Below are 24,262 nucleotides of genomic sequence, written 5' to 3'. Positions count from 1 at the left end.
GGACCATACAACCCTGTGCTTTGGTGGAAACCAGAGCCAAAGGTGGTTTTGTGATGGACTGAGATGACCTGTGGGTTGACCTGCTGGCCAAGTCTTGCCTAAGGCTATGCAAGTTTCAGTGCCAGGTGGTGAGGAGATTTTTTTTTTCCTGCCAGAAGGCAGGCAGAGAAACATACTCCTAGGAGGAGGGCAGTGATTGTTGGAGATGTGGCATGTGTTGCAGATGTTGTACCAAGCATCTCTCTTTGTGGACACACACAAGCGTCCCTCAACACATGCACTGACACTGCTGCTGCTCTCCACCTACCGGCCCCCTAGAACTTGACACCCCATAACCCAGCTCCACTGCCAGGTTCACACACCAGTGAACTTTTCCCCAAGCCTCACGAGTGCTGGGGAAGCCCACCTCAATCTTGCCCCTAAGAAGAAAGACGCAAGACAGGGGTTTCAGTGAACTACATACGCCACAGTGTTTATTAACTCCAGGGTAGTGTGATAGGCACAACGCTGCATCCACGGGCTATCTCCCCACACTCTAAGCTTGTTCCTTGTGCCTCTTCAGCAGCTCCCTCAGCTGCTCGATCTGGGCAGTCACGCTGCTCTTGGCAGTACCACCCATGGCCGTGTACTGCTCCACGCTGTTGACGACGTTGAAGACCTGGGAGACGTCGCTGCCAAACAAGGGGCTGGGGAGGCAAGGAGAAGAAGTGTCAGTGGAGAGCGCTGGGTGCTGTTTGCTGGCTTTACATGCTCACTGCCTGCAGAGAAGGGGAGGGAGTGGAGACGGAGCCTTTTTCCAAGGGGAAAGGCCTCCTGCAGCCCTGCTTCTGCACTTCTAGTGCCTGGCGGTAGCTGCTTGTGGCAGACCAAAGAGTCAGCTCCAAGGGGAGAGAGAGGAAATTTGGAGCCCAGTTCTTGTGGAGGGCTGGTGCCTCCAGGACAGGGCATGAGCTTCTTCCAGTCCCTCCCCACAGCTGCTGCCCATGGCTCGCTGGAGCTGAATGGTAGTGATGTTGTCCCCCTTCAGTTATTTCAGGCCCAGCAGTAGCAGCATGGATATTCAGGCCAGGAGGATTTTGGGGAAGGGCCTCCATCTGGGAAGGCCCATACAAAGGGAGGCTGACACCTGCCTGTTGAGGGCAGTCATGGCAAAATAATAGTGATACAAACCTGATGCTCTTCAGGTCATCCAGGCTGAGATTATTGATGGTGATGCCTTTAGACTCAGCGAGGTGGACGGCCTTCCCAGAGGCAGCGTGGGCTTGTCTGAATGGCATCTGCAGTGAGAAGCAGAGGCCACAGTCAGTGACCAGGTGGCTGGGGTGCAGCCTCAAAGGAAAAAATGGATGTGCTGTCTTTTTTGGTTGGCTTATTTTCACTTAGGGCAATACCATGTGAATCCAGGTTTGTTGACCAAGACTGATCATGACCTGGGGACAGAACAGAAGGCCTCATCTCAGGCCCTCACTGAGCAGTATTCTGCATCCACAGAAATCACAGCTCCAAGTCTCCCTCCGATACTTACTCCTTTACGAACCAAGTAGAGAGCCAGATCAGTAGACAGCATCTCAGGGCTCAGAGCCTTCTCCATGTTCTCCTTGTTGATCTGCAGAAAGGAGGGTCAGAGGGAGACATTATCATCAGCTCCTCCTTAGGGACACATTAGCAGTCACAGTGAAGGGACTTCATCTGGAAGGGACCAGGCTCTAAAAGGACGCTCTGACCCCCTGAGCAGCTGACATTGGCAGCTATAATGAGAAGCATGGGTGAGCCACTGCAGAGCCTTCATGTTAGGACCAGTCTAGAGCTCTTTTACCTGTGTTACTCTCAGAATGTGCCCCCCAACCATGGTCAGTAATGAGTGGCTGAAGCCTTACCTGGAGGGTAGAAATCACTCCAGTGGCAACCTGGAGCACCGCATTCAGGGTGTCCACAACATCAAAGACGGCCTCCTTGTCCTCCTGCGTTGGAACAGGGATGGAAATGGCAGTAAGGCAACCTGATGCAGCCCAGAAGCCCAACAGCCTGAGCAGCCCAGCCAGCAGAACAGGCATGTCATCCCAGGGGCTCCTGCTAGGGGCCGGGGTGTCAACTGCAGCATGCCATGCCTCAGCCCCTTTCTCAGCATCCTGCACACAGGCGGGGTCTGTGCAGGGAAATGTAGTGGCAAGACTGCTCCAGAGCAGAGGATGGCTGTGCCTGCTCAGGGAGGTGGTGTGAAAACTAACATCTGTTTTACCTGCAGATCCTTGTTGTAGGTGCTTGGAAGTCCTTTGAGAACCATGAGGATAGCAGCCAGCTGCAGAGAGAAACGGGTGAGGCAGTTAGTTCTAGGAAGAGAAGCCCATTGCCCCAGCAGAGGCTCAGAGCCTAGACTGGGCACATTTCTTTACACAGAGGCAAGAAGAAACAAGATTCTTCAGCCCTGGTATGAGCAGTTTCCCCATCCCACTTCTTTCTTTAGCAGGCTCACCCGTCCGAATACACGACCAGCTTTGCTGCGGATCAGTTCCAGACTATCGGGGTTCTTCTTCTGAGGCATCAGGCTGCTGCCAGTGCTGAAAGAAAGGTGTTTGGAGTGTAACGGTGAGCAAGGTCCCAGTCCCTACAGACGCAGGCTAAGACAGGTCATGCAGCGTACTGAGCCAGCCTTCCAAAACCAACACGTAGGTCCCCCTTCCGCGGCCATCTTTCTAGGGTGTAGGAAAGCAGTGAACTGAGTGTGCTGAGTTTCTCATGTTTCCCACAGCAAAGCCTTTGGGTTTGCAGTCTTGTCTGGAGCTACCACGCAGCCCCACCTCTCAAAGAGGAAGCAAAAAGGAGGCTTCCTCCCAAGCTGCTCCATAGGTGGTGTCAGCAGGCCAGCCTAAGTGTTGCTGTGACCTCAGAGAGCGAGGGCTGCGGTTGTGCCGCCCTGAGACAAGGAGTCTGTTGTTAGGATTGCAAACCCAGCTAGTCAAGGAAGGGCTTTGGCAGGCATTTCCAGCAGAAGAGGAAGCTGTCTCTGCCAGCAGTTGCTGGGGAGGAGTGTCTGCTGAATGCAGACTTGGTGGAGTTACCAGAATCAGAAGTAAGTGGTCATTACTGAGGAATGTTCACCCTGAGGCTGCCTTTCTGCCAACCTTTTAATGCTGTGTCAGCCTTGGGCAGCAGGGAGACACCAACCACTGTCTCATTCTCCCAGGTGAGGACAGCTGAGGAAGAGAGACTGAGGGAAGGGATCTCTTCCCAGAGACATACCTGTAAGCATCAGAGAGGGTTAGAAAGCCAAACTCGCTGGTGCTGTAGATGATGAGATCTTCAGCCATCTTGCTAAGGTGGATCATCAGCAGGGTGGCAACAGAGAGGAATTCCACTGCAGAGAAAGCAGGAAATCAGGAGGTGAAAAAGGTGCTTGTTTGCTTGACAACCCTGGGAGCCCTGACCGGAGTTTAAACACGAGCAAACAGATTTTCTGTATAATTACTTCCTAGTGAGGAGTTTCATTCCCCTTATTAAAGGAGGTCAACTGGAAAGGTCTCAGAAGCCTGCTTCTAAAACAGTGGTGGGAAGGAGTGAATGGGTTGTGCTTACCCACAAAGTCTCTCTCACTAACGGCATCCATGCTGTTCAGGCTGATGGAAGCAAAGTCCAGCTCTGTAAGGAAGGTGATGGACAGAGGAGGTGAGGCTTGGCATGACTGGAGCTTGAATGCAGCAGGATGCCCCAGCATGCAGGTGACTGTGAGCCCTTGAGTAGTCCCAGGAACACAGACATGCTGAGCAGGGTTTTGTTATTAGCCCAAGGCAGCCAGTGTGCAGCAGAGGTGGTTCTGTTTATGCTCCCACCCTACAGGCATCTGCTGTCTCATAGTAGTAAAAAGCCTTCTGGCTTACCGAGTCATTAGGAGCTGCCTCCCACCTGTGTCACTGAGCATCAGATCATATTCATTTTTTGTATTTATTACCCTCTATCCCTCTGTTAAGGTGCTGCAACACATCCAAAACAACATCAGGACAATGTATCAATACTTCCCCAACTCCCAGATATTACAAGTAGTCCTGTGCCAATCCATCATAGGGAGACACTTACCACTACGCAGAAGCTCTCTATCAATTTCCAGTGGGTTGCCAGCCAGAGCACCGCTGCCAGGGAAGAAAGAAACACAAGCCATGTAAGATACCCTGCACACTCCAACCAAAACTGAGCTCTAGCAGGCAGCGATGACACCTCTCTGAAAGCTTCCCTCCCCCCGTTCATTCTGGTGTCACACAGTGTGGCCCGAGGCTCAGCAAACTCTGAACTAAATCAGAAGTTTTCTTCCAAAGAGGAAGGTTTGCTTGATGAAAGCCTTGTCGGTCTTGATTTCAAGAAGGGAGAAGAACAGCATCTCTGTGCTGCGTGTCTTCTCTTTGGAAGAGTCTTCTCTTTGGTGAGAGAAGCAAGGCTTGTGGCCTCGCAGCTCTGCAGCACGCATGGCATACATACCCCAGTGGTTCAGGGGATGTAGAGATCTGCTTCTTAGTCATTTTGCAGAGCAAAGCAAGGCCCAGTGATTACACAAACAGTAGACCTTACCTTCCCAAAGGCAAGACGTTGATCCTCCTCTTCACCTCTCCCAGGCGCTCAGAATCACGGGTCAGTGCAACAGCATGGCTAGGAAAAAAACACCATGACAGATGAAGCACCTGAAGTCCGAAGATGTCACAAGGACCAAGAGGTAACTGTGGCCAAAGGATGGAGCGTAAATGGCCTCCACTGCCCACTCAGTGCTTGGGTCCCCAGTTGGTCAGAGCCAACAGGAACACCGGGAGCTCCTGTTCCAGTCTGCAAGGTTAGTTCTGGTTTGTCACCACCCCGGCTGCCCCATCAGAGGACAGTGCACTTCTAGGCTGCAGCTGAGCAGGGCCCCAAGGGTGGAAGGTGGTTACCTGAGCAGGAACTGGCTCCATCTGATGGGCTGAGCTTTCTGCAGGTGGGTGTAGCCAGGGAAGATAACATCAATTTCTCTGCATGTGAGAGGAGAGAAAGAGGAGAGTGGCAGCTGTCAGGATAGAAGGCAGTGGCAGGTACACTCCAGGGTTTTTGAGCAAGGTCACAAAGAGAACTTCCTTCGCCTGTGTTGTGCTGAAGCTGGTCTATGTCTTCCTCTCCCTGTCACCTGCTACCTAAGCATGCTGGGTTTATCTCTCCCGATCTTCCAGTGTGGTGTCTGCCCTAGGCCTCCCTGGAGACTTGCCCGGCACAGCAATCCCTCTGTGGCAGGCAGAGATTCCCCAGTCCACCACTGTTTGGGAGTGCGGTGTGTGAGGAGGAGAGTTAGACAGGGAGTAACAGAGCTGAGCTTTTCTCGTACATAGCAACTTGAAACGTGTTAAAGTCCCCCACTCCTTCAGAGGGATTTGGCACCTTCTAAAGTCTTGTGTGGACCTCCCACCTCAATTCCTTTGCCAGGATACACTGGGGGAAGAGGAAGGTCTCTGTGATGTGAACTGTGGAGGAAGAGGGGCTGTTGTCTTTCCCCGTGCTATCGCACACTGCCTGGCTGTAACTTCCCCCGCAGAAGACCCTGCTGCTGCCCTGATTGATGTCAGTCAAAGAGCAAGCCTAGAAGTCTCCTGCCCCTGCAAGGCCAAGGCTGTGGATATGGAAAAGGACTTACATGGCAGCGCGTTCCACCAGGGTCTTAATGAGCTGCAGGAGGTGAGTGGAGATGACAGAGAGGGAATTCCTCATGAACAGCTTCAAGTCAGTCACAACCTGGACGAGACCAGCCACAGTCAAACAAAGCAGAATGTGATGTACTTAGTGACCAAATATTGTGCAGCAGAAAGCCTTGGCAGAGTTATCCCCTCCTTGTTCTATGTGCTGGGAAGGGACATCTTCCTCTTACCAGATGTGCCCCTGGTCACTGATTTGTGAAAGCCACTGTATCTTGCTTTCCATGAACAGAATCAAAGCCCATTCTTTTCAGTAGACTTTTTGGGTATTGTCAACTTTGGATCAGAAAATCCCCAAGTGACACTAGTTGGTCATCAGTAGGAGGACTGCTCCTGAGATGAAAGGCACCCAGCCAATAAAGTCACTGTTTCTGTAGGCTTTCAAAGGATGCCAGTGGAAGTTTGTGGCCTTTATACCATCAGGAAGCAATCCTGCAGAGCCCATTCCCCTGTGCAGATGAGTCACAGGGGCATCACTAGTTTAAAGCCCTAGGGACTACATGCTGGAGAGTTTCAGGGCATGTGAAAGATGCCATAAAGAAATTTGATTAAGGAGCTGAGGTGGGGGAGGAATACAGAAGGAGGACACACAACCAGTTCTGTACATACCTGATCGTTCCTGCTTCTCCCAGTGTGCAGTTTTCCAGCTATGTCTCCAATCAGCTCCTGAGGACAAGAGGAGGATTTCTGTCAGCATCTCTGTATTCTAGGGAGGCCATGAGCAGACCTCCTCCCTGCCTGGAAGGAACTCAGCTCTAGGATCCCGTGAGTAGCCGTGAGATCTCTTCTGGGGAAGGGCAAGTTTGGGTTCTATGCTTGTACAGTGCCTCTTCCACAAAAGGGGTCTTGGAGACACTTGATTATGCACCTGGGGTTTCAGTGCCACAAGGTCCAGAGGAATTTCACAGTGGGACAGTGGCACATGCACTTCATGTCAGGCAGATCTAGCTACACCAGAATGGGAACAAGAGGTTAGAGGACCCAAACCTTTAGTCTGCGTTCATTGGCAGTGTGGATGTCCTCATCGCTTTGTTTCACCACAAAGACTCCTTTAGACCATTCCTCAGAGATCTGCAAACATCAGCAGAAACACCAGTCAGCCACTACCGTTACCCTGCTGCACGTGAGGGCTGTAAGTGTCCCCAGCGAATACCAACTTCTGCCGTCCCAATGGAAATCAAAGTGTTAAGTCTCATGCGAGCTCTGGCATTCCGGTTCTTTCAGGCCAAGGCTGGCAGCTTGCTATATCCTGATATTCTGCACTGCACTTGGTGGGATTCATCTCTCTAGCCATGATGATCCTGCAGTGTTATGGCTACAGGAGGATTTAAGCAATGCAATGAAAGAGTGAGCTGAACTGTCAGTGATTGCTTTAGCATTGTCCACAAAGGTTTTCCTATACAAACATTGTAGAGACTCACCATTGTCCATGGTGGGTGAGCAACAACAATGGATATTTTTAAAAAGCACTTAGCTGCTGACTTCTCTTCACCCCTGTGCAGTGCTATGCATTGCCTACCACTGTCTCAGGCAGCCAGACTCAAAAGGATCCCAAGTGCCAGCAGAAAAAGAATATTCCTAATTCATACTGAAACAATTCCTCGTGAATGTTGAGTCTGAAGAGGATGGGCGGGCAGGTCACACTGAGCACACCTCACCGAGGCACCGGGCCTGCCATAGTGAGCATCGACAGTGTGCCCATCAGGGCTTTGGGCTCTCACTGGGGGCTTGTCAGCTGGCTCACATCCTACTGCCGGGCTTTGGTGCCTTTAGCGGGATGCAATTTGAGCATCGATCCCCTGCCCAGAATGCCTCCAAGTGTACCAAGTGCAATACACATGGGCCTGTCATGTCCATGATTTAGGACAGCATTCCCTTTCACAAAGCACTTCAGCACATGCCTGGCTCTAAGGAACAGGACATGAGGACATTTAAAGATGCTTTTTAGAACAGCAAATCAGGGAGGCTACTACAGATGTTGTCAGATAAGAAGCCATTCATTCCAGCATGCATGACAGTTTGTGAAGGAAATAAATACCTTTTCCAGGCCACTCAGGATCTTCTCCAGCTCAGTTTTCGATAGGATCCCAGCCCTCTCCAAGGCTTTGGCATAAGCCATGCTCCCCTGGATATCAACTTCAGACAGCCTCTGATCATAGGTAATGGAAGCGTTGAGAATCTCCATGACTGGATCTGTGCTTCCACTGAATCTTCCTCCCCAAAGTTTATCCCCCTGAGAGAGAGGAAGAAGCAAATTAAAGAGGCCTAATAACTTCAGTTACGGTCCTGTGCATGTAACATCCAGTGATCTGTTTATCCAATACAAAGGCCATGTTCAGCTATGTCCTTTCAATGGGGTAGCACTGACTAGAAAGGGCCCTGGATTTTAGGACCTTTGGCAAGTAGTTGTAGAGGCGGAGAACATGTCACTAGCATTTAGCCCTTGAGATTTCAGGTCTGCCTCAGGAATCCTCCAAGATACTTTAGCTCTGCAGGACTCTGAAGGGAGTCCTTGAAATGAATATCAGGGCATATGCTGCAAGAGCAGCATGGATTTCTCTTTTGAGGCAGCTGCAGGTCAACAACCCTTTGATAGCCTTTTAAAGGGGGGGAAAAAGTAAAGCAGTCAGTAAGGAATATAGTGAATGCTAGTATTCTCTAAGTCCTTTTTGTGCTGTTGAGCTAATAGAGAGATTTTTCTTTGACTGACAAAGAGCTCTAGGCCAGTACAAGCCACACTATGACGTGTATGAAGTTACCATTTGAAGCATCTCGAGTCCATGATGTGCTTGCAAGCTTTGGCATAAGATTTGCCTAAAACTGGTTAAGGTGCAGACTCCAGAAAGGAAGATCTGGGTACCTTTCAGCACCAGGAATGTTCAGAAAAATAAATCAACAAAAAGAGGGTTTTAAAACACATAGGAACAAAAGTTGTTTTTCCACCCAAACCAAGATTCGTATCGTAACCTCTCTCACTTGAATGTGTCATCTACATAACTACTTCACTGGGTGACCAAAGACAGGTACACAATTCCAGCTATGCATCACAGCAGGGTGTGCGTAAGCTTTTTTTCACCAGTGATTCAGCAACTGAGTGGATTCACTAGCTAAGAGCCATGTATGTCGCTTGATCAGAAGCCTTTTGCTTGCCCAGGTAGGACACCCCCTGAAGCCCTAACTCTGGCAAACTTGCACTGAAATGGATAGGAATTTTACTCGTGCAGAGACCTTACAACTTATCCAAGATTTCAAAAGCAACTCTCCACCGCCAGCAGGCACAAAAAAGAAATGGGAGGACATTTAAAGGAAGGGCCTAAATACAATTGCCATTGCGGAGTGGATAATAATTACTAATCTACTTGATTTTTTAAACACCCCTGTCAGTCTCTTCTCATGCTGTGCACTAGAACTACCATGGACAGCAAGAAGCTGGCAGGACAGTTGCAAGCTTATCTGTGCCAGGGCTTTATCAGTCAGACAAAGCACTGTTGAGTAACCTTAAAAAGTTTTTCCCTAGTGACTGCCTCCACATCTCTGCCGATCCATGCTGAAACAACATGCCTGAGAGGACAGCAGGAGAGAGCCTACCGAGGTAAGAGTGTAGGCAGGTGGTTTTTTGATATCTTTAAGGCAGCTTTGTCAGAGAGCTGAGGGAAGGCAGAGGGGGGAATCAGAATTGAAAGGGAAAAGTGTTAGAGGTCCTCAGCATGCATCTGGTGTGCACAGGAGCATGGCATAGGGGATGCTAAATTAAAGGCCAGTACCAGAGGCTAAGCACTTGAATGGGGAACAGGTATATCTAAGCATCTAGGTATATCTTCAGCATTACAGGCTTCCACCAAAGTAAGAGGTGGGTCAGCGGAAACATTGCAACAGATACATTTGCAATCAGGAAAACAAAACTGAAAGATTAACTTTAGCTAGCTCCAGGACTCTGGTTAGAGAAGTGGGTAGTACAGTCTAGCAGCTGATGGACACTTGTCTGCAAGCCAGAGCAGAGGAGGCCAGGGTTGTAGTAGCCATTTGGAAGGCAGAAAGCATGACTCGCTAAGATGAGTAGTCATGTCTCACCTACCAGGCATGGAAACTGAAAATGCAGCTTTTGTACAGAGAAGTGTTTACACAAGCTGCTGTAAAGTACCTCCTGCCTGAACGCAAGTCGGCAGGAATGAACCGCATCGGTTATTAGTCTCTCCCAGGTAGAGGGAAGAACCTGTAGGAAATGGCAGGGACTTAGATTTTAACTCAGTTGAGCTCGCGTCTGCCAGAGCACCCCCGAGACTACCCCTCCAGAGAAGCAAAGTTCACCCTCACCTCGGCTGCCATTTCGGACGACGTTTTGCTCGTTTGTGCAGCGATCCCGGCAACTGGTGCAACCTGTGGAACAGCGAGGTGAGGTGAGGTGAGGTGAGGCTCGGCTCGGTCCCGGTCCCCGCTGCCCGCCCGGCCCCGCTCACCCGCTCCGCAGCACAGCCCCGGCTGCTCGCTCCCGCTCCCGGCTCCGCCGCCCCGCTTTTACACGGCCCGGAGCGGGGCTGGCGGCTCGTCCCGCCCCGGCGGGGCGGGGTGTCCCCGGGGCCGGCCCCGCTCCGCTCCCCCCTCCCGCGTACCACCCCGCGGCGCAGGGATTTTTCTGCTGTGCCTGAGGGAGCGTGCTGCGCCGGCATGCTTGTTTCTCTGTGAGCTGCCAGAGGCCTGTGAGGGAGCGCAGGAGGCGCATCCCAGGCTTTTTGTCCCCTTTTGGGTTTTTCTGCCCTTTAACCAGCCCTGTTGTCACAGGACAGTAGGATAATTCAGGTAGGAAGGGACCGAGTCCAGCTGTCTTTCCTCTGTTCTTCTCTGTCCTACTATTCGTCCCCTTTCTGAGTTGAAGATGAGTTTAGGGCACAGTGGGATTGCATGTTTAGGGCGTGCTGCTTTCTGTAGCAGAGAGGTCACGGGCAGAGTGCCATGGCTAGCATCAGGCAGCCGCTGGCTACCCAGCCTGAATGAGCAAGTACCTTTTGCAGCTGGGTTTCCAGTGTGCTGCCTTCAGTACCAGTCCAGAACAAGGCTCAAACTCTCTATCTGGATTCACAGCCAACTGTTAATTCACTGCTTCTCATACATTTCCCCTTATGATCATTTTTTTCTGGGGTAATGACCCTGTTCCCTTTCAGAGTTCCAGGCTTGCAGATGCACAGAGCATCATGCCGTCTACCCTGAGAAAGCTCTTTGAACCATTTTGTTGCCAGGTTCCTTCCTGTTCTGAAGTCCCTCATTTTTTATGCTTCTCTTGACATGTTCATCTTTTATGAATGTCTTTGTCCTTGTTCTGGGCTTTGACAGGAGGTTGCTGAGGATTTGGCAAAATAGTAAGGATTAGATTTACATCCAGACTGAATCATGTGCAGGGAGAGGCTTTACCTCGTGGTGGTTGTGATATGGGCTCACATGGCTATGTGGAACACGCGCAACCCCTGCAAAGATTGTACATCTTTCTGTCTGAAGAAACTGTACAGAAATTACCCAAAGTGACAAAGGGAAGGGGGAGGGTGCCCAAGGCACTGCAGCCAGGAGGGCTTAGAGGGCACCCTGCTGGTCCTGGCACCTCTCCCTCGGAGACCATTTGTGACCCGCAGGGCTAGAAAAGGGAAAATGGCATCTCTGTGGCACTTTCAGAGTTCCCCTGTATCTCTTTTGCTATTTGTGTTTTCCCATCATTAGCCCTATGTATGTGTGATACATGACAGCTTTGAGTTCTAAATATTGCCTGTATTTAAACAGTTACACAGTTAAATGTAACAGTGAAGCTCCAGTTTCTGTTCCGTTAGTTCCAGGCCTCTCTGTATTTTTTCCACGTACCTGTACGTGCATCTCTCTGTAAGGTGAGGAACAGAAATGGTTGAAGAATCACAATGAAGTTGGTTTGTGTTGCCCCTGGCAAAGAGGAGTCCAGTCTAGATGGATACGTTTGGATATTGCTGTCTCAAATTCATCCACGGTGCCTGCAGGGGACGTTGCAGTCATGCAGTGCATCTGTTCTCACAACTCTCTTGTGATGGCAGAGAAGTGTTACTAGCTCAGCTTCTTCAATAGAGAGCTAGGGGATAACAGGACCAGGCACAGCAATTTGTTTAGGAGACAAAATATTCAGCAGGATTTTTCCAGGGTGTAAAAGCAGTTTAGAGATTTTTTCCTTCAGGGGATCCAGTGAAGAGTTCACTACTTTTTGTAAAGTTTCAAGAGCCCTTCTGTAGGTTTGTTACCTGCTTGGGTGTCAGATCAGAGTTGCATAGCCATCTGCTGAGAGTTTCAGTAGGTCATGATCAGCCTACATGAATTCTTGGCTTAAGTCCCTTCCTGTGGTCTGTAATGGAGCAGGTATTTAAGACCAAGTCCAGAGTAGTGTCCAAGCCACTGGTCCGTCTGTCTATGCAGATCTTCCTGTGGTAAGAGACAGGGCTTTAGACACCCAAATCACAATGAATCATAGTAGGGTGATGGTGAAAGTCTGAAGATACTGCGGACCACACACTCCTGTAATGTCTGTGGCGCTTCAGAGACCTCCACAGGCCCCTCCCAATCTAAATTATTTCACAATTTGAAGAAAAGGGTGGATGGGTGGGAAGTACCAGTGATTATGAACTACTCATTTAAGTAGGAAACCGAGATGTGATAATCTGCTAAGATTTCCCTTTTGCTTTCAGTTTGGCAGGGCCCTGTGTTACTCAGCCCTGGCCACGAGGAACAATGCCCGACATTTGCTGCTGAGAGCGAGAGAAAATCTGTTCAGCTGAGGCCTCTGAAGGTACTGAGCAGGAGCTAGAAGATAGAAATAGGGAAAAAGAGGGGAGTGGAACAGATCGAGAAAGCTTATGGGAGGGGGGGGGGAAAGAACTGTGAGGTGGAGATGAGGAGATATCCCTTCTTCTGACTCTGTTGGTGTTGGGCATTGGTGTCCCTTCCCTCTCTTGCTCCTTTCCCCTGTCAGCTAAGTGTGCGTAAGTGATTTCCTGGCCACAACTAACCTATCTGGAGAGTGAGACACAAGTGCCAAAACAGAAACACAGCAGGAAGTAACGGAGCAAACACAACGGAGGTTTGTGGAGTGGTGATTGAAATGTGGTGTTCTTTAAATGCCAGGAGAATAGATCAGGTTTAGGGCCAGAATAAGGGGAGACTGAGGTTGGGGGGAAGTGTTGAAGAAAGGGAAGTTCTGTTGCTGGTTCTCCCACGTGTTTAAAGCACAAATGCTACAAAGGTAGGATGAAAGCACTTTGTGTCTCCTAGGGTACTTTGTTAACGGCAGGAGATTTAGCTCATGGCAGTTAGTACTGTCTGTGCTACAGCCCTTAACTTAAACATGGTGAGGCAATGCTTGCGTTACTGCCATTACCTACGTGGGTTACAGAGCCTTGCAGAACTGAGTCAATAACGTGCTGCTGCATCAGCATGGAGGGCAGGGTGCTGAGCAAAACACCAGCTTTAAAATGCTGTGACAGAAAAGAGATTGTCCATGACAAGACTAGCGCTACTGTGCTGTGGGTGCCAGGTTCCAGCTCGTTTAGTGTTTAATGAAAATTGCCCCGCCTTCCCTGTAGACAGCTGTTCTTTCTCTACCTTTTGAATCAAGTAGTAGGCATATTCTGTCCAGAAGTCACTGCAGAACAATAGTGGGGAATAATGTTTCAAGTGTTTGTTTCATCAAATATTTTCACCCTATGAAAGACACAAGGTTGCTGCATTCTCATTCCCCAAGTAAGGCTTTTCCTGGCTTTCCTGGTTTCGGCTGGGATAGAGTTAATTTTCTTCCTAGCTGGTATAGTGCTGTGTTTTGGATTTTAGTATGAGAATAATATTGATAACACGCTGGTGTTTTGGCTGTTGCTAAGTGGTGTTTACGCTGGTCAAGGACTTTTTCAGCTTCCCATGCTCTGCCAGGTGCACAAGAAAATGGGAGGGAGCACAGCCAGGATAGTTGATCCAAACTGACCAAAGGGCTATTCCATACCGTATGACATCATGCCCAGTATATAAACTGGGGGGAGTTGGCCGGGGGGTAGCAGTCGCTGGTCGGGGACTGGCTGGGCGTCGGTCGGCAGGTGGTGAGCGGTTGTCTCACTTTTTTTCCTCCCTTGGGTTTTGTTCCTCTCTCTCCTGTTTTCCTTCTCATTACAATTCATTATTATTATTACTATTATTTTGTTCCAATTATTAAACTGTTCTTATCTCAACCCACGAGTTTTCTTACTTTTGCTCTTCCAATTCTCTCCCCCATCCCACCGGGGGGGAGCGAGCGAGCGGCTGCGTGGTGCTTAGTTGCCAGCTGGGGCTAAACCACGACACTGGTCTTTGCTCTGATTGTATTTTTGTAAGGACAGAAGGAAGATAGTATAAGATTTGTAAGAGGCAGCCAGCCATGCCAGTCTCTTTTCAAGCGTTCTGCCCCAGCTAGCTTGGCCTGGGTCACACAGAGGAAAAAACTTGACCTGGGACCATGCAACCCCTGTGCTTTGGTGGAAACCAGAGCCAAAGGTGGTTTTGTGATGGGCTGGAATGACCTGTGGGTTGACCTGCTGGCCAAGTCCTGCCTAAGACTATGCAAGTTTCAGTGCCAGGTGGTGAGGAGTCTTCTTTTGGCCACTTAATCCCCTCTGCCAGAAGGCAGGCAGGCAGGCAAGCAAACATACTCCTATGAGGAGGGCAGTGATAGCTGGAGATGTGGCATGTGTTGCAGATGCAGTACCAGGTATCCCTCTTTGAGCACACCCACAAGCCTCCCTCAGCACGTTGTGTAGCCTGCTCTGGCACTGCTGGATCCAGCCTTGTGCTGCACAGAATCATAGAATCATTTAGGGTGGAAAAGACCCTTAAGATCATTGAGTCCAACTGTTAACCTAACATTGCCAAGTCCACCGCTAAACCATGTCCCTAAGTGCCACGTCTACACATCTTTTAAATACCTCCAGGGATGGTGACTCCACCACTTCCCTGGGCAGCCTGTTCCAACGCTGGACAACTCTTCTGGTGAAGAAATCTTTCCTAATATCCAGTCTAAACCTCCCCTGGCGCAACTTGAGGCCATTTCCTCTCGTCCTATCACTTGTTACCTGGGAGAAGAGACCAACACCCACCTCGCTACAGCCTCCTTTCAGGTAGTTGTAGAGAGCGATAAGGTCTCCCTTTGAGCCTCCTTTTCTCCAGGCTGAACAACCCCAGGTCCCTCAGCTGCTCCTCATCAGCCTTGTGCTCCAGACCCTTCCCCAGCTTCATTGCCCTTCTCTGGACACGCTCCAGCCCCTCAATGTCTTTCTTGTAGTGGGGGGCCCAAAACTGAACACAGTATTCACTGGTGCCAAGTACAAAGGGACGATCACTTCCCTAGTCCACCACCCTCCCCTCCAAGAGATACAGTTTCAGGTCTCTTGTTGTAGACAGACACTCCTGCTGCTCCCTACCTACCAGCCCCTGAGAGCTTGAACACACCATAACCCAGCTCCACTGCCAGGGAGGGGAGAACCCCCATTCTTTCACCCCAGTGAACATTTCCCCAAGTCTCACGCGTGCTGGGGAAGCCCACCTCAATCTTGCCCCTAAGAAGAAAGACGCAAGACAGGGGTTTCAGTGAACTACATACACCACAGTGTTTATTAACTCCAGGGTAGTGTGATAGGCACAACGCTGCATCCACGGGCTATCTCCCCACACTCTAAGCTTGTTCCTTGTGCCTCTTCAGCAGCTCCCTCAGCTGCTCGATCTGGGCAGTCACGCTGCTCTTGGCAGTACCACCCATGGCCGTGTACTGCTCCACGCTGTTGACGACGTTGAAGACCTGGGAGACGTCGCTGCCAAACAAGGGGCTGGGGAGGCAAAGAGAAGAAGTGTCAGTGGAGAGCGCTGGGTGCTGTTTGCTGGCTTTACATGCTCACTGCCTGCAGAGAAGGGGAGGGAGTGGAGACGGAGCCTTTTTCCAAGGGGAAAGGCCTCCTGCAGCCCTGCTTCTGCACTTCTAGTGCCTGGCGGTAGCTGCTTGTGGCAGACCAAAGAGTCAGCTCCAAGGGGAGAGAGAGGAAATTTGGAGCCCAGTTCTTGTGGAGGGCTGGTGCCTCCAGGACAGGGCATGAGCTTCTTCCAGTCCCTCCCCACAGCTGCTGCCCATGCCCTGCTGGAGTGATGTTGTCCCCCTTCAGTTATTTCAGGCCCAGCAGTAGCAGCATGGATATTCAGGCCAGGAGGATTTTGGGGAAGGGCCTCCATCTGGGAAGGCCCATACAGAGGGAGGCTGATACCTGCCTGTTGAGGGCAGTCATGGCAAGATAATAGTGATACAAACCTGATGCTCTTCAGGTCATCCAGGCTGAGATTATTGATGGTGATGCCTTTAGACTCAGCGAGGTGGACGGCCTTCCCAGAGGCAATGTGGGCTTGTCTGAATGGCATCTGCAGTGAGAAGCAGAGGCCACAGTCAGTGACCAGGTGGCTGGGGTGCAGCCTCAAAGGAAAAAATGGATGTGCTGTCTTTTTTGGTTGGCTTGTTTTCAATTAGGGTAATGCAATCTGAGTCTGGGTTTTCTGGGGTGTCAAGAGGGGAGGCGTTAGGAGGTAAAACTCCACCTGTAAATTACTATCAAGTCCACCTGGCAGCAGTTCCACTACTTGGGGTACATGTAAAGAATGAGTTTCCAGCTTTTGTGTTTGTTGACCCATACTGAACATGACCTGAGAACAGAACAGAAGGCCTCATCTCAGGCCCTCACTGAGAAGTATTCTGCATCCACAGAAATCACAGCTCCAAGTCTCCCTCTGATACTTACTCCTTTATGAACCAAGTAGAGAGCCAGATCAGATGACAGGATCTCAGGGCTCAGAGCCTTCTCCATGTTCTCCTTGTTGATCTGCAGAAAGGAGGGTCAGAGGGAGACATTATCATCAGCTCCTCCTTGGGGACATGTCAGCTGACATTGGCAGCCGTAATGAGAAGCATGGGTGAGCCACTGCAGAGCCTTCATGTTAGGACCAGTCTAGAGCTCTTTTACCTGTGTTACTCTCAGAATGTGCCCCCCAACCATGGTCAGTAATGAGTGGCTGAAGCCTTACCTGGAGGGTAGAAATCACTCCAGTGGCAACCTGGAGCACCGCATTCAGGGTGTCCACAACATCAAAGACGGCCTCCTTGTCCTCCTGCGTTGGAACAGGGATGGAAATGGCAGTAAGGCAACCTGATGCAGCCCAGAAGCCCAACAGCCTGAGCAGCCCAGCCAGCAGAACAGGCATGTCATCCCAGGGGCTCCTGCTAGGGGCCGGGGTGTCAACTGCAGCATGCCATGCCTCAGCCCCTTTCTCAGCATCCTGCACACAGGCGGGGTCTGTGCAGGGAAATGTAGTGGCAAGACTGCTCCAGAGCAGAGGATGGCTGTGCCTGCTCAGGGAGGTGGTGTGAAAACTAACATCTGTTTTACCTGCAGATCCTTGTTGTAGGTGCTTGGAAGTCCTTTGAGAACCATGAGGATAGCAGCCAGCTGCAGAGAGAAACGGGTGAGGCAGTTAGTTCTAGGAAGAGAAGCCCATTGCCCCAGCAGAGGCATAGAGCCTAGACTGGGCACATTTCTTTACACAGAGGCAAGAAGAAACAAGATTCTTCAGCCCTGGTATGAGCAGTTTCCCCATCCCACTTCTTTCTTTAGCAGGCTCACCCGTCCGAATACACGACCAGCTTTGCTGCGGATCAGTTCCAGACTATCGGGGTTCTTCTTCTGAGGCATCACACTGCTGCCAGTGCTGAAAGAAAGGTGTTTGGAGTGTAACGGTGAGCAAGGTCCCAGTCCCTACAGACGCAGGCTAAGACAGGTCATGCAGCGTACTGAGCCAGCCCTCCAAAAGCAACACGTAGGTCCCCCTTCCGCGGCCATCTTTCTAGGGTGTAGGAAAGCAGTGAACTGAGTGTGCTGAGTTTCTCATGTTTCCCACAGCAAAGCCTTTGGGTTTGCAGTCTTGTCTGGAGCTACCACGCAGCCCCACCTCTCAAAGAGGAAGCAAAAAGGAGGCTTCCTCCCAAGCCGCTCCATAGGTGGTGTCAGCAGGCCAGCCTAAGTGTTGCTGTGACCTCAGAGAGCGAGGGCTGCGGCTGTGCCTCCCTGAGACAAGGAGTCTGTTAGGATTGCAAACCCGGCTAGTCAAGGAAGGGCTTTGGCAGGCATTTCCAGCAGAAGAGGAAGCTGTCTCTGCCAGCAGTTGCTGGGGAGGAGTGTCTGCTGAATGCAGACTTGGTGGAGTTACCAGAATCAGAAATAAGTGATCATTACTGAGGAATGTTCACCCTGAGGCTGCCTTTCTGCCAGCCTTTTAATGCTGTGTCAGCCTTGGGCAGCAGAGAGACACCAACCACTGTCTCATTCTCCCAGGTGAGGACAGCTGAGGAGAATTACTCCCCAGAGACCAGAAACCTACCAGTAGGTATCAGAGAGGGTTAGAAAGCCAAACTCGCTGGTGCTGTAGATGATGAGATCTTCAGCCATCTTGCTAAGGTGGATCATCAGCAGGGTGGCAACAGAGAGGAATTCCACTGCAGAGAAAGCAGGAAATCAGGAGGTGAAAAAGGTGCTTGTTTGCTTGACAACCCCGGGAGCCCTGACTGGAGCTTTGGAGTTACTTCCTAGTGATTTCATTCCCCTTATTAAAAGAGGTCAACTGGAAAGGTCTCAGAAGCCTGCTTCTAAAACAGTGGTGGGAAGGAGTGAATGGGTTGTGCTTACCCACAAAGTCTCTCTCACTAACGGCATCCATGCTGTTCAGGCTGATGGAAGCAAAGTCCAGCTCTGTAAGGAAGGTGATGGACAGAGGAGGTCAGGCTTGGCATGACTGGAGCTTGAATGCAGCAGGATGCCCCAGCATGCAGGTGACTGTGAGCCCTTGAGTAGTCCCAGGAACACAGACGTGCTGAGCAGGGTTTTGTTATTAGCCCAAGGCAGCCAGTGTGCAGCAGAGTGGCTCTTCCTGCTCCCACCTCACAGGCATTGCCTGTCTCATTGCACTAAAAAGCCTTAGGAAAGAAAGGCTTTGGCTCCAGGGAAGTGCGTTACAGTGCCATTGGGAGCCACGTATCAATGCTTCCCTCCCTCCTAGATATTACAAGTAGTCCTGTGCCAATCCATCATAGGGAGACACTTACCACTACGCAGAAGCTCTCTATCAATTTCCAATGGGTTGCCAGCCAGAGCACCGCTGCCAGGGAAGAAAGAAACACAAGTCATGCAAGATACCCTGCAAATCCCAACCAAAACTGAGCTCTGGGAAGCAGGGAAGGCACCTCTGAAGACTTTGCAGAGCAAAGCGAGGCCCAGTGATTACACAAACAGTAGACCTTACCTTCCCAAAGGCAAGACGTTGATCCTCCTCTTCACCTCTCCCAGGCGCTCAGAATCACGGGTCAGTGCAACAGCATGGCTAGGAAAAAAACACCATGACAGATGAAGCACCTGAAGTCCGAAGATGTCACAAGGACCAAGAGGTAACTGTGGCCAAAGGATGGAGCGTAAATGGCCTCCACTGCCCACTCAGTGCTTGGGTCCCCAGTTGGTCAGAGCCACACAGGAACACCGGGAGCTCCTGTTCCAGTTTGCAAGGTTAGCTCTGGTTTGTCACCGCCCCGGCTGCCCCATCAGAGGACAGTGCACTTCTAGGCTGCAGCTGAGCAGGGCCCCAAGGGTGGAAGGTGGTTACCTGAGCAGGAACTGGCTCCATCTGATGGGCTGAGCTTTCTGCAGGTGGGTGTAGCCAGGGAAGATAACATCAATTTCTCTGCATGTGAGAGGAGAGAAAGAGGTGAGTGGCAGCTGTCAGGATAGAAGGCAGTGGCAGGTACACTCCAGGGTTTTTGAGCAAGGTCACAAAGAGAACTTCCTTCGCCTGTGTTGTGCTGAAGCTGGTCTATGTCTTCCTCTCCCTGTCACCTGCTACCTAAGCACGCTGGGTTTATCTCTCCCGATCTTCCAGTGTGGTGTCTGCCCTAGGCCTCCCTGGAGACTTGCCCGGCACAGCAATCCCTCTGTGGCAGGCAGAGATTCCCCAGTCCACCACCGTTTGGGAGTGCGGTGTGTGAGGAGGAGAGTTAGACAGGGAGTAACAGAGCTGAGCTTTTCTCGTACATAGCAACTTGAAACGTGTTAAAGTCCCCCACTCCTTCAGAGGGATTTGGCACCTTCTGAAGTCTTGTGTGGACCTCCCACCTCAATTCCTTTGCCAGGATACACTGGGGGAAGAGGAAGGTCTCTGTGATGTGAACTGTGGAGGAAGAGGGGCTGTTGTCTTTCCCCGTGCTATCGCACACTGCCTGGCTGTAACTTCCCCCGCAGAAGACCCTGCTGCTGCCCTGATTGATGTCAGTCAAAGAGCAAGCCTAGAAGTCTCCTGCCCCTGCAAGGCCAAGGCTGTGGATATGGAAAAGGACTTACATGGCAGCGCGTTCCACCAGGGTCTTAATGAGCTGCAGGAGGTGAGTGGAGATGACAGAGAGGGAATTCCTCATGAACAGCTTCAAGTCAGTCACAACCTGGACGAGACCAGCCACAGTCAGACAAAGCAGAATGTGACGTACTTAGTGACGGGCCACTTTTACTGCACAGTTAACCCCTCCTTGTTCTGTGTGATGCGAAGGTGCATCTTCTGCTCATCATTTGGTCTTTTTGATGTGGTAATGTCACTATATCTGGCTCTCCAGGAAGAGAACCAAAGGCCGTTCTGGTTTGAGGTCTCCTGAAGTGAGGTGGGGGAGGAGTACAAAGGGGAAAAAAAAGATTCTATACATACCTGATCGTTCCTGCTTCTCCCAGTGTGCAGTTTTCCAGCTATGTCTCCAATCAGCTCCTGAGGACAAGAGGAGGATTTCTGTCAGCATCTCTGTATTCTAAGGAGGCCATGAGCAGACCTCCTCCCTGCCTGGAAGGAACTCAGCTCTAGGATCCCGTGAGTAGCCGTGAGATCTCTTCTGGGGAAGGGCAAGTTTGGGTTCTATGCTTGCACAGTGCCTCTTCCACAAAAGGGGTCTTGGAGACACTTGATTGTGCCATAAGGTCTGGAGTGCCACAAGGTCCAGAGGAATTTCACAATGGGACAGTGGCACATGCACTTCATGTCAGGCAGATCTAGCTACACCAGAATGGGAACAAGAGGTTAGAGGACCCAAACCTTTAGTCTGCGTTCATTGGCAGTGTGGATGTCCTCATCGCTTTGGGTCACCACAAAGACTCCTTTAGACCATTCCTCAGAGATCTGCAAACATCAGCAGAAACACCAGTCAGCCACTACCGTTACCCTGCTGCACGTGAGGGCTGTAAGTGTCCCCAGCAAATACCAACTTCTGCTGTCCCAATGGAAATCAAAGTGTTAAGTCTCATGCGAGCTCTGGCATTCCAGTTCTTTCAGGCCAAGGCTGGCAGCTTGCTATATCCTGATATTCTGCGCTGCACTTGGTGGGATTCATCTCTCTAGCCATGATGATCCTGCAGTGTTATGGCTACAGGAGGATTTAAGCAATGCAATGAAAGAGTGAGCTGAACTGTCAGTGATTGCTTTAGCATTGTCCACAAAGGTTTTCCTATACAAACATTGTAGAGACTCACCATTGTCCATGGTGGGTGAGCAACAACAATGGATATTTTTAAAAAGCACTTAGCTGCTGACTTCTCTTCACCCCTGTGCAGTGCTATGCATTGCCTACCACTGTCTCAGGCAGCCAGACTCAAAAGGATCCCAAGTGCCAGCAGAAAAAGAATATTCCTAATTCATACTGAAACAATTCCTCGTGAATGTTGAGTCTGAAGAGGATGGGCGGGCAGGTCACACTGAGCACACCTCACCGAGGCACCGGGGCTGCCATAGTGAGCATCGACAGTGTGCCCATCAGGGCTTTGGGCTCTCACTGGGGGCTTGTCAGCTGGTTCACATCCTACTGCCGGGCTTTGGTGCCTTTAGCGGGATGCAATTTGAGCATCGATCCCCTGCCCAGAATGCCTCCAAGTGTACCGAGGGCTACTCAGGGAGGCTACTACGGATGCTGTCAGAAAAGTAGCCATTTGTTTCAGCACACATGACAGATGTGAAGAAATAAATACCTTTTCCAGGCCACTCAAGATCTTCTCCAGCTCAGTTTTCGATAGGATCCCAGCCTTCTCCAAGGCTTTGGCATAAGCCATGCTCCCCTGGATATCAACTTCAGACAGCCTCTGATCATAGGTAATGGAAGCGCTGAGCATCTCCATGACTGGATCTGTACTTCCGACAAACCTTCCTCCCAACATTTTATCTCCCTGCAAGTAATGAAGTTAAGAGGCACGTTCAAAAGACTTACTGATATATCCCCTAAAAATCCGTTAATGTCCGTCCTACTCCTTATCCAAGTAAAACTGAGGACATACTCAGGAATGTTTTTTCAGTGCTGTACCATTGTGCAGAAAAGCCCTGGACGTTAAGAGCTTTGGCAAGTAGTTGTAGAGGTGGAGAGCATGTCACTGTCACTAGAATTTAGCCCTTGAGGTGTCAGGTCTGGCTCAGGAATCCTCCAAGATACTGCACTCCTGCAAGACTCTGGAGGGAGTACGTCCTGTCCTTGAAAACGAGTGTCAGGGCATATGGTGCAAGACCAGCATGGATCTCTGTTTTAAGGCAGCTGCTGATCACTGACCCTTTGATGGTCTCTTGGCAGGGGAAAAAATTAAGGAAGTTAGGGGTATAATGAAAGCTACTATCTACTGTTACTTGAAATAATAATTTAAAAACCCCACTTTTTTAGGGAGACTATAAGAAAACATCCGATTGACAAAGAGCTGTGGGCCAGCACAAGCCACATCCTCTAAAACACTCCTGGAACTATGAAGTGTTTGAAGTTACCGTGCGAAGCATCTCCAGAGTCCACGATGTTCTTGCAAGCTTTGGCATAAAATTAGCATAAAACAGGTTAAGGTGCAGACTCCAGAAAGGGAGCTCTGGGTACCTTTCAGTATTACAAATGTTCGGGTAAAATGAAAAGGAAAGCAAAAACCCCATGGCCCCAAACTACCCCCCAGAAGGTCTCTGAGGCAGCGCGGCGCCGAGCTACCATGGACAGCGGGCGGCTGCCGGGGCCGGGGCCGGGGCCGGTGCCGGTGCCGGTGCCGGTGCCCGCCGTCCGGCCGGGCTGGTCCCGGTGACCCGAGCGAGCCTTTCCGCAGCGACTGTCTGAACCAGCGTGCCTGAGAGGAGAGCAGGAGAGAGCCTGCGGAGGTCGGGGTGTAGGCACGGGGTGCTGGAGCTCTATTTTTGAAGCAGGGTTGTCAGTGGGAGCTGCGGGGGGAGGGAAATCGGAGTTGGAAAAGCAAAATTTTGCAGCTCCTCGCTGGGAAACCAGTCCCCTGGGGTGAATGGCAGAGGGGATGGAGGGTGCAAGGCCAGTGCTGGGAGCCAAGCGCTCGGATGGGGAAGAGGTATCTAAGTAGATCTTCACTACCGTGGGTTTTCACCGGAATCAGAGGTGGGTTGTCAGAAATACCGCAGCAAATATGTTTGCTGTCCCCTTCTCCATTTAAAACCCGGGAAAACAAATCAAATAGAGAGAAGCACCCGAACGAGCATGGCAGGTTGCAGTGCTGGGGTTATCCGGCAGTTCAGTTCGCGTTTGCCCGAGCACCCCGAGACCACTTCGCTAGAGAAGCAAAGTTCACCCTCACCTCGGCTGCCATTTCGGACGACGTTTTGCTCGTTTGTGCAGCGATCCCGGCAATTGGTGCAACCTGTGGAACAGCGAGGTGAGGTGAGGTGAGGTGAGGTGAGGCTCAGCCCCGGTCCCGGTCCCGGTCCCGGTCCCTGTCCCGGTGCCGGTCCCGGTCCCTGTCCCCGCTGCCGGTCCCCGCTGCCCGCCCGGCCCCGCTCACCTGCTCCGCAGCGCAGCCCCGGCTGCTCGCTCCCGCTCCCGGCCCCGCCGCCCCGCTTTTACACGGCCCGGAGCGGGGCTGGCGGCTCGTCCCGCCCCGGCGGGGCGGGGTGTCCCCGGGGCCGGCCCCGCTCCCGTACCCCCCTCAGCCCCCTTCGCCCTTCCCACCCCTCCTCTGCCTCCGGCCCCGGTTCGGCCAGCGCCTGATCAGCAAGTCGGGGAGAGAAGTTTCTTTGGAGGCAGGGTTGCTGCAAGGAGGAGGGCTGGGAGAGATGCTCTCCTGTTGCTTGTTAGTGAAGTTACTGGTGTAGCTTTAGGCAGTGCTCCTGCAGTGCCAGCGGGTCTTGCGTGTGGACAGGTCAGCTCCTTTTCTGGGAATATCCTTGTACTGAAGGAGTCACATCACTCTGTGTTGTACCCCTCTAGTGAGTAGTCTTTGATATGAATGTAATTGATATGATGGCTGGATCATCGTTGCTCTGTCCCCATTGCCACCCCAGCAATCACACAAGAATAAAATAGATGGGAGCTAGTTGCTCTTTCCCATGTCTGTGTGGATGAGACTTTTCACCCCACTTGTAAGGATGCTGCAGCTCCAGCTTTGGGGCTTCCCTGCTGTCACCAGTTGCATGGGGTCACTCTGGCCAAGAGGCTCCTGTGAGCCTCAGACTGTGGGGTG

General features: G+C 51.2%; 2 protein-coding genes and 1 long non-coding RNA gene across 5 annotated transcripts; 1 reads left to right on the top strand and 2 right to left on the bottom strand.

Moving 5' to 3' along the window:
- Positions 1–470: 470 nt before the first annotated feature.
- On the bottom strand, positions 471–23,656 carry LOC142417364 (argininosuccinate lyase-like). Of its 2 annotated transcripts, none has more exons than XM_075517966.1 (17): positions 23,585–23,656; positions 10,014–10,076; positions 7,738–7,932; positions 6,687–6,770; positions 6,309–6,365; positions 5,642–5,739; positions 4,911–4,988; positions 4,558–4,635; positions 4,072–4,124; positions 3,574–3,636; positions 3,241–3,355; positions 2,474–2,558; positions 2,240–2,299; positions 1,878–1,961; positions 1,526–1,606; positions 1,171–1,277; positions 471–686 (listed from the first exon to the last, which is right to left on the bottom strand). In XM_075517966.1, the coding sequence occupies exons 2-17, from the start codon at positions 10,023–10,025 to the stop codon at positions 536–538; spliced, it is 1,401 nt and encodes a 466-aa protein (XP_075374081.1). In that variant the 5' UTR covers positions 10,026–10,076; positions 23,585–23,656; the 3' UTR covers positions 471–535. The 2 variants fall into 2 exon arrangements, with proteins under 2 accessions (XP_075374081.1, XP_075374079.1); XM_075517964.1 differs by lacking the exon at positions 23,585–23,656 and adding an exon at positions 10,157–10,250.
- LOC142417366 (uncharacterized) lies at positions 10,350–20,166 on the top strand. 2 transcript variants are annotated; one of them, XR_012777969.1, is made up of 5 exons: positions 10,350–10,496; positions 12,389–12,489; positions 17,366–17,487; positions 19,091–19,188; positions 20,036–20,166. It is a non-coding gene; the product is annotated as an uncharacterized LOC142417366 (long non-coding RNA). The 2 variants fall into 2 exon arrangements; XR_012777968.1 differs by having other exon boundaries at positions 20,033–20,166.
- Positions 15,307–23,695, bottom strand: LOC142417365 (argininosuccinate lyase). The gene is made up of 17 exons (XM_075517967.1): positions 23,585–23,695; positions 23,381–23,443; positions 21,791–21,985; positions 20,865–20,948; positions 20,487–20,543; positions 20,132–20,229; positions 19,401–19,478; positions 19,047–19,124; positions 18,850–18,902; positions 18,434–18,496; positions 18,129–18,243; positions 17,375–17,459; positions 17,141–17,200; positions 16,779–16,862; positions 16,496–16,576; positions 16,015–16,121; positions 15,307–15,541 (listed from the first exon to the last, which is right to left on the bottom strand). Exons 2-17 carry the CDS (start codon positions 23,390–23,392, stop codon positions 15,391–15,393), a joined length of 1,401 nt encoding a protein of 466 aa, XP_075374082.1. The 5' UTR covers positions 23,393–23,443; positions 23,585–23,695; the 3' UTR covers positions 15,307–15,390.
- Between the last annotated feature and the right edge of the window lie 567 nt (positions 23,696–24,262).

Source organism: Mycteria americana, chromosome 15, assembly GCF_035582795.1.
Source record: "Mycteria americana isolate JAX WOST 10 ecotype Jacksonville Zoo and Gardens chromosome 15, USCA_MyAme_1.0, whole genome shotgun sequence".
Taxonomy (NCBI): domain Eukaryota; kingdom Metazoa; phylum Chordata; class Aves; order Ciconiiformes; family Ciconiidae; genus Mycteria; species Mycteria americana.
This window is presented reverse-complemented; position numbering and strand designations above follow the sequence as displayed.